Source organism: Psammomys obesus, unplaced genomic scaffold (assembly GCF_907164565.1).
Source record: "Psammomys obesus unplaced genomic scaffold, mPsaObe1.curated_primary_1811, whole genome shotgun sequence".
In the NCBI taxonomy this organism is placed as follows: Eukaryota; Metazoa; Chordata; class Mammalia; order Rodentia; family Muridae; genus Psammomys; species Psammomys obesus.
In genome coordinates this window covers 8,018,368-8,030,626 of record NW_026591086.1, presented here as the reverse complement: position 1 = coordinate 8,030,626, position 12,259 = coordinate 8,018,368, and the positions used below count along the sequence as shown (strand labels likewise).

General features: G+C 52.6%; 1 protein-coding gene across 2 annotated transcripts; it reads right to left on the bottom strand.

Annotated features, from left to right (window-relative positions):
* Positions 1 to 224: 224 nt before the first annotated feature.
* On the bottom strand, positions 225 to 6,919 carry Lgi3 (leucine rich repeat LGI family member 3). Of its 2 annotated transcripts, none has more exons than XM_055609881.1 (8): positions 6,486 to 6,919; positions 5,633 to 5,704; positions 4,962 to 5,033; positions 4,568 to 4,639; positions 4,401 to 4,472; positions 3,389 to 3,558; positions 3,085 to 3,249; positions 225 to 2,348 (listed from the first exon to the last, which is right to left on the bottom strand). In XM_055609881.1, the coding sequence occupies exons 1-8, from the start codon at positions 6,689 to 6,691 to the stop codon at positions 1,531 to 1,533; spliced, it is 1,647 nt and encodes a 548-aa protein (XP_055465856.1). In that variant the 5' UTR covers positions 6,692 to 6,919; the 3' UTR covers positions 225 to 1,530. The 2 variants fall into 2 exon arrangements, with proteins under 2 accessions (XP_055465856.1, XP_055465857.1); XM_055609882.1 differs by lacking the exon at positions 6,486 to 6,919 and adding an exon at positions 5,903 to 6,081.
* Between the last annotated feature and the right edge of the window lie 5,340 nt (positions 6,920 to 12,259).

Sequence of the window (12,259 nt, the reverse complement as noted above, 5' to 3'; positions counted from 1 at the left end):
AGACCCAGGTGCAAGAGACTCATCACACAGCCCCATACCTGAGTGGCATTACCGTGAACTCCTGACCCTAGTGCCAGCTGACCTTGAGGGCGTCCAATGCTCTGAGGGAAAGGAGCCAAGAGGAAGAGGACCGGGAAGCTGGTGGTGTGGTCTGTGTGTGTCGCAGGGACAGCTGACACATGCTGGCTCTGCTCTTAACAAAACACCTGAGGACAGCTGTGAGCTAGCGGTGGGGGTGGAACTTTTTATTTGAAGCAAAGGAATCATAGCATTGCTCCCAGGTGCCCCAGGCCACAAGAAATCCTCTCAATCTGGCAATTTCCTGCTTCTGAGCTGCTGTTCCAAGCGAACAGCAGAGGGCAGCAGAGGCCTGGTTCCTAGGCGTCCCTCCTGCTACCCATCTTTAGCCTCCACTGAGCCATGCTTCTAAGAGCATCTCCACAGAGTGGAGGGTTTCCAGGGCGCCCAGCATGTTCCTGGCACCCACACAAGTAGCTCAGGTTCTCTCGGGATTCTTGCCTTGGCCAGTTTTTACATCCACCCAAGGGACAATCACAGTTCGGGGTCCACATCCCAAAGATGGGATGAGAGAGGAGAGAGCCTGAGCTTGAAAAAGCAATACTATCTAGAGAAAGCCTTTCCTCCTTTGTCCAGGGGAGCTGGGATTGAGTCATGGAAGAAAACTCTAGTGAGAAGAAAAGTACATGGCGCTGCAAGGAGTCCAGTTGCTATCGCCTCTGTTGTTATTATTGCTTCAGGATGAAGTGGCTTTGTCCCCAGGCGGCCATGGTGATGCTTACTGTTATTATCCTTGTTAGCCACATAAGGGGGCACACTGGGGTGAACAGAGAGAGTGAGGGTGCTGTAGGCACCTTCCAAGAAGGTGCGGCTAGGTGATAACAGGGAAACCTGTACGCCCAGCACCCAGCCTGCTCGTGTACACGCTCCCAGACGTGTGCACGTACGGAACTAGGAGCGTGGCCAGGTATGCAGGACTACGTGACTAAGTCTCCATCGGCGTCCCCAGGTGCATGCAGAAGGAGCGCGGCATGGCGTGGGCAGGCACACTGGGAAGTGTGGGCACAGCTGTGGATGCCCAACAGGCACACAGGCACCCTGAGCAGGAAAGGCCAGAGGGCAGAAGGCTAAGCTGAGAAGAAAAGGCCATGGCTCACCCCTGCCTGCACCCATTGCGTTACCCAGACACACTAGCGAGAAAGCAGAGCACGGGGTCACTGCAGATGTGGGGGGCCACTGGTACACACAGAGAGGAGAACCTGGGATACTGGGTGCCTCTCGCATACGTACGTGCCGATTACTGTGATGGGAATAGCTCCCATGGGCTAGTGGCTGGTATGTGCCCAGGCCCACTTCTGTGTGTATATATGTGTGTGTGTGTGTGTGTGTGTGTGTGTGGTTACATATACAGGTTAGCCACATGTGACTTTACTCGGGGCCACAAGTTGCTCACAGAGGTCCCCGCCCCGCGTACAGCACCACCCTGAGGAACCAAAAGGACTTCACCTCCCTCTAGGCACTGAGATCAACTACAACATGTCGGTATACCAGTGTTTGTCCCTTGAAACTGGGAGCCAGGAGCAGCTGGGCATCTCCAGCAGGCATGTAGCAGAAGGCCCGAGGGGCCTGCACAGCCAGCTCCTGGAACCGTACGAACTTCTGTCGCCCCTCATCCCACTGGTAGATCTGGGTGAAGGAGAAGTCACTGCCCAGTGCCAGGTAGCGGTGGCCACCCACCAGGAAGGGCTGTAGGGCCAGAGAGCCTCGGGAGGGAAGGGCCTGCACCTCCGAGAAACGAGTGCCCTCCCAGCGCAGGATCTTGGAGTCACCGATGTAGCGACTAAGGCACAGGTAGCTGTCTCGGCCAGCTCGAAAGTGTTTCACGGCCTGGGCATCGGGCACCTGAGTCACCTCTCCCTGGGCCACAAACTGTTTCTGAGTACGACTCCACTGATAGATGACAGGTGCCTGAGAGCTACTAGACACAATCAGCCGAGGCTTGCCCTCGCCATCAACAAACTCCAGGTCGGTGTCACGGTGCCAGGCATGCAGAGCCTGGTGGGAATAGAAGCCATTCTGGTGCCAGCGGTAGAGGCTGGTGGCGCCCGCCTTAGAGCTGTCAGCCACTGCGAAGAACCAGTCACCGTCGACTCGGAAGGCTTCTAGGTCATTGGGCTTGCGCACGCGTTGAGGGTCGATGTCCTGCAGCTTGGTGAAACGCGTGGTGTTGGGGTCCCAGTGGTAAATGTATGAGCCGCCAAACAGCTGGGCCACGACCACATAGAGCTGGCCGTCCACCACCATCGGCTTGCAGTGCACCGCTGAGGGGGCTGCCGGGACAGAAGCACACGGGGTTAGGCAGTGTCAGGTAGTCTACACCCAAATGGAAGATCAACCTCCAAACACCCTCCACAACAGACCGCTACAGAACTCCATCCCCAATGCAGGACTCAGACTGCATAATTTGTTTTGTTTTGTTTTGTTTGTTTGTTTGTTGAGATAGGGAAGCCCTGGATAGCCAGGCTGGTCTTGAACTTGCAGTGATTTTTCTTTGCCTGCATCCCAGGCGCCAGGATTACAGATGTGAGCCACCATATCCCGGCAAGCTTTGCTTTGTTTTATTCTTTTCTTTGAGACAGGTTCTCACTATACGGTCTTGAGTTCCCCAGATTCCTGCCTCCACCTCCCAAATGCTGGGATTATAGGTGTGAACCATCATTAAGGCTGAGCTTTGTGCATGCTAAGCAAGCACTCCACCAAACTGAGCTTCATCCTTAGCTCTCTGTCTTGAATCTATTTGTTTGTTTGTTTGTTTGAGATGGAGTCTCTGTATTATGTAGCCTTGGCTGACCTTAAACTCACAGAGCCTCCCAAGCATAGGGATTAAAGGCATATACTTTGTATTTATTATTTTGTACACACTGGCCTTCTTCAAAGCAGAGGGCTTTCTTCATCCATCCTTCTTCCTTTAGGGATTGACTGGAGTTGAACAACAGAGCTTCCTATCACCTCTCCTACCCCCACCCCCTCGGGTAGAACCAGCATAGGCAGGCTACATGCAAGTACCTGGAATTCTATCATAGTCTCGAAGCTGCCTTTCCACATAGTCCCACTTCAGGATGGTGCACGCACTGGCACCGGGCTGGGCCAGAGCCAAATAGAGGTCGCTGGAGTAAAGGAAGGGTTCGGCTGATACTGCTGGGAAGGACAGTGTCTGGTAGAGGACGAAATCTGCAGGGACAAGAAGACTGGGGGTGGAATCAAGCCCAGAGAACAAAACACCAATCCTCTGGGTGGTCGTGGGGATCTGGCTATAGACGCCAGGTGTGGCCAGCTGGGTGGCCTTCAGCCAGAGGGAGGTACATCCTACCGGTGGTGACGCAGTCAAATTCCCGAAGAGGCAAGTCTTGCACCTTGTGCTCCTGGAATCGGGGAGGGCTGGCACAGTAGATGGGGGCCACAGTGGTGTTGCTGTGGGCCAGCCACTCCACTAGCCACTTCACCTTGCAGTCACAGTTCAGCGCGTTACCCCGGAGGTCCCTGGATGGTAAGGGTGGGGCACAGAAGGGGCAGACCCTCAGCTGCTCTGCCCACCAGCCCACCTGGCCTTCAGAAGCTGCTGTGAGCCGCCCACTCGTAGCTTTGTAGATGGGTTGGGCACAGGCGCCCGCAACACAGGCGTGGTCAGAGGTGTGCTGGTAGAGCGAAAGCCCCTGCTTGCTTACCTACCTGGCCAGGTGCCTTGGCTTTTGGCTTTTTTTTTTTCTTCTTCTTTCTTTCTTTTACTTTTAATTTGAAGTTTTATAACACTGGGGGTTGGAACCCAGGAGCGTGCATATTCTAGGTAAGTGCTCTGTATCACTAGTTTTTGTTTTTACTTTTTAATCATGAGATAAAATTTTACTGCTTGTGATCCTCCTGTTTCAGCCTCCTGGGTAGCTGAGATTACAGGCCTGAACAGCTTCCTTTTTTTTTTTTTTTTTTTTTTTTGCAATGGGCAACCTGTCCCTCTGTCTATGTAACTTCCCTACTCCTCCAACCTTGAAAGAATTCAGGGGCTCCTATTTTATTTTTGAATAAAATCATGGCAAATGGCTGCAGATCTGCTAGAGTTCTTTAATGTTAATTCAATCCAACCATACATTTTAAGAACACAGGTGTTTGTGCTACGCATTGAATGTGCATTTGAAAAGGCCTCTGCCGGCCTCAAAGCACCCCCAATTTGGAAGGCTCTCAACTCTATCTAACTTGACCTCACCTTCTGAAAGCCCTCAAACCCCGACCCTCCCAGTCTCTGATTGCCCTAATTCCGACCTCCTCTCACTCCCTCCTGAGGAATGCCCTCTGTGGCCTTGTGGGAAGAGGCAGGACTCAGGGCTTACAAGTCACTCAGGATGTCCAGGGGACGAAAGATGTCTCTTGGCAATGTCTGCAGGTTATTGTTGGCCAGAGAGCTGCAAGAAAGACCCCAGGCTTACTTAAAGATCGTGACCAAATCCAGAGGATACAGGGGTTCCAGTCCCATGCGGTATAGGTGTCGGGTACTCACAGATGTGTCAAGGACCTGAGTCCTCTAAAGGTAAACTTGGAGAGGGCCCAGATGTCATTGTTCTCTATGAAGCTGGAGAAAATAAGAACTTGCCTTAGTTGCTACTTGGAGTCCCAGACCCTTCCCCCAGCAGTGATTTCCTTACGTCTGAAACCAGACCATAGCACAGGACCTAGAGACAGGCTTTCAGCAGCCTCACACCTGTAGTGATAGGGTAACAGGCAAGATGCCAGAGGCATGGGAGAAATGACTTTCTGCCCGCTCCTACAGCTGGGGAGTCAAGGACTCTTCCCTCCTGTTCCACTCCCAGCCTTCCCACTGCATTTTCCCTCTCAGCCCGCTAGGCCCCTGCTCCCTCCTTCTACCCTGCCCTTGACCCTTCCCTCCCACACACAGGTACTGCAGGTGTGACAGTCCCATGAAGGCATTGTCTCCAATCAGCGTGAACTTGTTGGAGTTGAGTAACCTGGGGAGACAAAGGAGGAATTAGAACTTGCAAGGTATGCCTGCTGTCTATGCCCACTGCCCACCCCGGAGCTCCCTCAGGGTCTGGCTACCCTTCTTACCGACCTCAGGACCCCTGGACAGTAAGACCAGGTTTGAACTTATTTCCATGCCACAAGCTCCCTGTCTGCTCCTAAATTCGGCAGGAGACAATGTTGTCCTGCCAACCTGGCTGCTGGCCTCACTTCTGTGGCATCTCCTCTTCTACAGACTCCTCACCCCCATGCCAACCCACGCTAGCCCTGCACAGACCGCTATCCACAATGCCTCCCAGAGGCTAATCTCTGGAGCCACCCCTGAAGACGCCCTCCCTGGAGCGTCCAGTCTCTGGCGCTGGCGCAAGCCATTGCAACCCAATTCCCCTGGAATCTCTAGAGAAGCCAAGTCTGTGTTCTGCAGCCCACATCCTTGGCCTCTGCATGCAGTTTCCCTGCTGCCTGGACTCCTGACCCTCCTGTCACTCCACCTTCTGCGGCATGTCCTTTCCACACTCTCCCACAAGCTCAGCATCTGTCCGGTTCTACCACGTCCCCACCCGCCCTTCCACAAAGCCATCCGTACAAGAACTGTAACAGCGGCAGGTGGGAGAAGGCTCCATCCTGGATCTCTGAGAAGGCAGCGTTCACCAGGGTCCTGCAGGGAACACACGAGTCAATACTGTGTAAGTGTCTGAAGGGCCTGTGTTGGGCACAGAGGTGGACAGGGCAGTGGCTTCTGTATTCAGCAGCCCTAATCCCCTCCTGCATCTGTCCTCTACTCCCTAAACTCCGTGCCCTTTTCATCACTCTTTCCCTCTGCTGCCTCTGGAAGCACCCGTGGCCCCAGGCTCACCTTCCCTCTCAGGCAAGAGCAGGTTCCATTACCAGCACCATCGCCATTATCCAACACCCACAGTGTGTTGCTGCTGCTGAGGGATGGGGCAGCCAGATGTGGGATTTGGCAGCCTCTCTAGTCCCACAGGAGAGGGGTGGGGGTCACGGACCAGTTGCTGCACGTGAGGCTGGCCCAGCTGTGTGCAGAACAGCCGACCCGGTGGCAGGAGGCTGGCCCGTGCCAAGGTACCAGGAGGGCAGTCTCGCTTGTTACCCCTCCCCCTGCTGCTATCAGTCCTGCTGCTTTCTGTCCTTCCTGTGACCTCACAGGGAGGGGCCAGCATGCTCATGTAGACACTCCCTCCAACCCACACACAGTAGGTCTCATTGCGCTGCTGATGGCGATGATTCATTCTTGGCCATGAACTCTGGTTTTCCTAAGCCATGGCTGCTGTATAATTGCAGAGCTCCCTGCAGACTGGGGCCTGGAATCCCCGGTTCTGAGGCCTATATCCACTGAAAAGAGGAGCAGGGTTTCTCTCTTCTAGAGCTCTCTGTGCCCTCCTTCCCTTCCCCACCCCCAAGGCTAGGTATACACTCACAGGGAGATGACCTCTGAAGGCAGGTTCTTGGGCACTGCCTTAGAGTCCACGCAGAAGGCGGTGTCCCTGGTACAGGAGCAGCTGGGTGGGCAGGGGGGCGTCTTAGGAGGCCTCTTGGCGCTGGCTTGCAGCATTAGGCAAAAACCCAGCGTGGACAACACCAGTAGCCCGCGTCCAGGGCCCCATCTGGCTCGTAGCCCGGCCATGCCTCCTGCAGGGTCTCCCCTACACCAGCCTGCCGGCGCCCCGCTGCTCCTCGCAGGCTGCTCTGCCCCTCTCGAGAGCTTCCACCTCCGTGCTGCCGGCAGCTCCGGGCCACCCGCTCTCTAGGCGCCACCTATTCCTCCTGACCTCGGGCCGCCGGCTGCAGTCCTTTCGGCTCCGGAGCGCTGCGCTGAACTGGGACCGCAGCTACCGGGCGGCCGGGGCTGGTGGACGCGGACTGCGGCGCGGGCGGCGGGGGCGCGCGCGGGGGCGGAGCGGGGAGGCCCAGGCCCGGCGCCCGCGGGAGAGCAGCCAAAGGATGGAGTGGTTGCACCCGTCCGTTCGCAGCGTGCCCTACCAGGCCACCGGCCTCTGTGTCTGCTCTCCAGGCCTGTCGGTGCAGCAAGGGCACCTGTGTGCATGTCTTGGTTGTGAGGGGGCGTAGAAATCAGGGGAATGTCGCCGGTGACTCATGTACATCCAGGTTGGCATGAAAGATCGGGAGCTTGAGGGAGCGAGCGTGTTTTCATCAGCTGAGGAACAGAGCGTGCTTTTGTGCCTGGGAGCTGAAAAGGGAAAGGTAGCCCTACCCGGGTGGGAAGTATGGAATCGAAGCGCCTTGGATGTGCTCCAGCTCAGGGCTTTGTTTTATCTGCAAGGAAACTGAGGCCACCGGAAAGGGAAAAACAGCCAAACTCTCTATCTCTACTGTGGACTTGGCCTGGTTAAGTGGCTGGCCTTTTGGAGGCAAGGGACACTAATTCCCATCTACAGATAAGGAAAGTGTAGCCCCAGGCGCGAAAGCTCAACTTCAAGTTCACAGCAATCCTTCAAAGGTTAACTAACTCTAGAGACCAAAGCTTCTTGAGAACCTTCCGTGGAGTCTCCAAGGTCAACATACTTTACCTAAGAAGGACATTGCTTGTCTTTTTCACTCCCATGTTGTCACAAAAGTACTCTGGAATTTTCCAGAGCTACATGGGGAGTCTTTTATGAAATCTCAGACTAAAGAGATTTGCAAAAATATAACAGCAACACTTCTTTCTATAGCTATTTTTGTTTAAAAAGGCAAAGGCGTGTGGGTTGGCAAGATGGCTCGGCAGGTTGCCACCAACGGTGACAACCTGAGTTCAATCCCTAGGACCCACATAGAGGAAGGAGAAAACGAAGTTGTGAAAGTTATCTCTGATCTCCACATGCACGCCAAGGCATGACCATGCCTCCCTCAACAAACAAATAAACAAACAAATAATGTTAAAGATGTAGAGGTCTGGGAATACAGTTTAGTATAGTCCTCAAAAGGCCCCGGGCTCCAGCCCCCAGCATGTGGCTAGGGGCTGTATCTGAGATGTTAGAGTGTTTGCCATTATCATGATTTGATCTCCAGCCCCACCTTTTTTTTTTTTTTTTAAGGTAGGTATATGTATGACTGTGAGCCCAGGTAAGTGAACCAGAAATTTAAGGTTATCCTTAGCTGCCTATCAAGTATGAGGCTAGCTTGGGGTACTCGAGACCTTGTCTCAAACACAAAAGAAAGTAAGAGGTGCGTGCGCCAATCAGGTGGGATGGTACCTATTTGTATTCAAGCACTCTAGAGCAGTGGTCCTCAACCTTCCTAACGCTGCAATCCTTTAATACAGTTCATGTGTGGTGACCCCCAACCATAAAATTATTTTTATTACAGTTACAATTATAACTGTAATTTTGCTACTGTTATGAACCATAATACAAATATCTGATATCCAAGTTATCTGATATGCGACCCCTGTGAAAGGGTTGTTTGACCCTTAAAAGGGTCTTGACCCACAGGTTAAGAAACACTTCTCTAGAGGGAGGCTGACGCAAGATGATAAAGAGTTCAAGGCTAGTCTGGGTAGTGAAACCCCACTGAAGGAGAAGGAGAAGGAGAAGGAGAAGGAGAAGGAGAAGGAGAAGGAGAAGGAGAAGAAAAGCCATCGTTCCCAGCTTCAGCCAGCAGGGGAACCTCGGCTCTGAGTTAAAGTTCCCCTTCTTCCAGACTGGGACACTTCTGCCTTTTGACACCCACTAGCCTCTGCTGGTCCAGTTGCTCATGCTGTCTTGTGTGTGCCAGCTTGAGGAAGACGAGCAAGGAGGGGTAGGGAGGATGGCTGGGGCAGCTGGACAGCCATCCCCACTCGTCCCTGGCACGGCTCTGCCCAGCACACAAAGGGCAGAGTGAATCTCGTCCTGGGCTGCGCAGCTGAGGGGCTGGGAGCAGGGGAAGGATAGTGGCCGCTGTGAGCTGTCACAGAGGGCAACCCGGAGACAAGGGGGAGGAGTCTGGATCCTAGACTCAGCTAGTGAGAGGGACCCCTGACAATGACGACTGGCCCTTCATGTCCATGACGTCGCTGAAGTGTCAGGACAGCTCTGTGAGCAGGGGAAGCCGGGCGGTGGTAGTCCGGTTTCAGAGACGAACACAGTGAAGTCTAGAAAAGCAGGACTTCCTGCAGGCTCCAGAGCTTCAAGGGGTAACACAGATCTCATGTACCAAAGGAAGGCATTAGGGACTTGTGGGAGGAGACTCCTCATGTTTGGTCACAAACATGAGTTGTGGTTGCAAATGATCACACATGGGCTGTGCACATGCGCCTTGCCCTGTGACAGGTTCATAGAAGCACAAAGAAAACATACTCAATGTATTCCTTTCCTTCCACTTGGGAACACAGGGTGAAAACCCTCTTCCCACCTTTCATAATGGATTTCAGCTAACATTCTATATGCCAAACGGCAGGTAAGCTATTGGAGGCAGGTGGTTAGTGACAGCATTTCAGAGTCTGGGGCTAAGATGGAGATGTCATAGAGCAGGTGCCACTTAGACTTGGCCTTTTAAGGTGAGTGCCAGTCCCAGTGAGAGCAGTTAAAGAAGGCTGTACCCCAGGGCTGGTCTGGGAGCAAGGTTGAGATATGTGTATGCCCAGCTGAAGAGACAGCATCCCTCCTTCCCGACTGACTCCCTCTTTTCCCCTCTTCCTTCTTCTCCAGGGAACCCAAGACCCCTACCAGGTGTTGAGAAACATCTGAAATTCACTGAAGGAAGCTTGACAACAGCTTTCCCCAGGCTCCAAACAGACAAAAACAAGTTGTTGCTGTTGTTTTAAAGTCATGATGCCATGAGAACCCAGCCCAAGGGCAACCTGCAGGAGAATCCGAAGACCTGAGAGAGAACAGAGGTGTTCTTCCCACACTCAGTGATGCTAGCAAGCCCCAGCTGTGGCTCCCGTTCAGAATTAAGTATCATAACTGGACACTGCGGCCCCCCGAAATGCCCACAGGGACCCCGAGATGCCTGTAGTTCTTCTTGGCTCTCCTGCTGGCCAGCTGCCCACCTGGCCTAGGCCCAGTGTGTGTGAGTCAGCCATCAATCTCAAGGTTTCCAGGACAACCCAGGGTAGGAGTGGGAGCCTGGGGGATGGGCAGAGGGGCAGTGTAGACAGTGTAAGCAGGCTGTCTTTTACATCTGTCACCTGCACACAACCAAGGGGAGAGGACAGTCACTTTCCCCCCTCCTTTACTTCCCCCAGCGCCTCCCTCCCCCCAACTTCTTCCATTCATCCTAAGACACTTTGCTGAGCCATGGGAGGCTTAGGCAAATATTTAAGGGAGCCTTTAGAGGACTGAGGAGGACAGTGGGAGCAAACATTTCCTTCCTTCTCTCCTCCACTAAAAACCTCAGGAGCTCTCGTCTCAGACTCCACCGTGCTGTTGCACAGCCCTGAGACGGAGGCCCTCCAGCTGGAGAGGGGATCCTTGGGGAACAGGGAAGGCTGCCAGGGCTGGAGAAGAAGGGGCCCAGCTCATGATCAAAGGCAAGGGGCTAGGGAGCCCAAGGCATAGACCAAAAAGCAGGGTGACATTTCAAAGTCCAAGTCCATCTGGTTGTCTGTATCTCTAACTTTGGCATTCACAGATTCGACGGTAGATGGAGCTGAGCATGGTGGCACTCACATGTAACCTTGCACTCAGGAGGCTACGTCAGGAGAATTGCCACCAGTTTTAGGCCAACCTGGGGTGGTGGCGGGGGGATACGGTTGTCTTAAAATAAAAAAACGAGGGTCCGAGAAATTGCTCGGAGGTCAGCAGCATTTGTTGCTCTTTGCAGAGGACCAGAGTTCAATTCCCCACTACAGCAGTTCAACTTCACCTCTAGCAGATCTGACTCATTCCAGGGCCTCCCTGGGCCCTGCCTGCGTGTGGTGCGCAAATACACATGAAGGCAAAGCATAAATCTCAAACACAATTCTTTTTGAAGAGTTTAAAACTTTTTTCTTTAAATTTTTTTTTTTTTATATCATATGTATGTTTTCAAGGCTGACCATCCAGCAACTGGAATACCAATCGGTACGCTCTTCCCCTGGAGAAGGTCCTCTTTCTCATGCCCACCTCTCTCCAGTTGCCTGTAGCTCTCCGTGTAGGATTTAAGCCTTGTGGGCTTTTCCCCATCCAGTTTGGGGTGTTTGTTGCTGTTCCTCCCATTTGGGTGGTCATGTGGGTGAGACTTCATGGGTGAAGCTTCTGATAGTACTAGGAGACACGGTCTCACAGCGAATTCCTGATGCTGATTCTCTTGTCCTTACAGTCTTTCTGTCTCCTCTTATTCTCCCTTGTGAGCCTCTCTCCAGCCTTTCCTGTTCCCTGAGCTTTAGGTGTGAAGTGTTTTGTATGTGTATCCATCGAGACTGGGCTCCACGACTCTGAATTTTGACTGGTTGTGGTTTTCTATAATGGTTTCTGTTGCAGAGAGAGGTTTCCTTGATGAGAGGCGGCAACTACACTTATCTGTGGGTGTAAGAACAAATGTTTATAGATTGCTGCTAGGGGTTATGCTGGTTTAGTGAATTAGTGGTTGTAGATTCTCCTCCAGTAACCATGACTCCACTAGCACGGAGTAGTTAGCTAGGTTTCCAATACCAGGTACAGATTCCCTCCCATTGAGGGAGTTAAGTCAAGTTAAAGAGTTGTTGGTTACTCACAGGCAATCGTTGAAGCGTATGTGAGAGGATGCATAGGTATGTGACTTCTCTAGGCTGTTTTGCACAAGAGACTTGCACACTTGTGGATTTGGCATGTCCATGAAGGGTCCTGGAAACAACCTGGAAGACAATAAGGGGCATCTGTATAGGAGAACAGAGTGTCAGGTCACTGCAGGGAAGTGCTGGGACCTGGCTTACTCTTAGTAAAGGTTCAGAGGTGCAAAGATTTTTGGAGACCAGCTGGTCAACAACTAAAAGGGAACTGGAGGGGCTGGAGAGATAGCTCGATGATTAAGAGCACTGGCTACTCTTCCAGAGGATCCAGGTTTGATATCCTGCACCCGAATGGAAGCTCACACCTGTCTGTAACTCCAGTTTCAGTGGCTCCAACTTCCTTTTCTGACCTCCAAGGGCACCAGGCATTTAGAAGGCACATGGACAGACATGCAGGCAAAATACTCATACACATAAAAATAAATAAATAAATAAATAAATAAATAGATAGATAGATAGATAGATAAATAAATAGATAAATAAATAGAATAAATAGATCTTTAAAAGGGAGTTGGGGGCATG

Bases quoted from the DNA above. Each gene is read 5' to 3' on its own strand.
- Lgi3 (XM_055609881.1), bottom strand. From the start codon at position 6,691: ATGGCCGGGCTACGAGCCAGATGGGGCCCTGGACGCGGGCTACTGGTG. The intron at 5,705-6,485 runs GTGAGTGTATAC...TGTTCCCTGCAG, and splicing joins CCTTCAGAGGTCATCTCCCT to GACCCTGGTGAACGCTGCCT. The intron at 3,559-4,400 runs GTAAGCCCTGAG...CTTACCATCCAG, and splicing joins CTGGACATCCTGAGTGACTT to GGACCTCCGGGGTAACGCGC.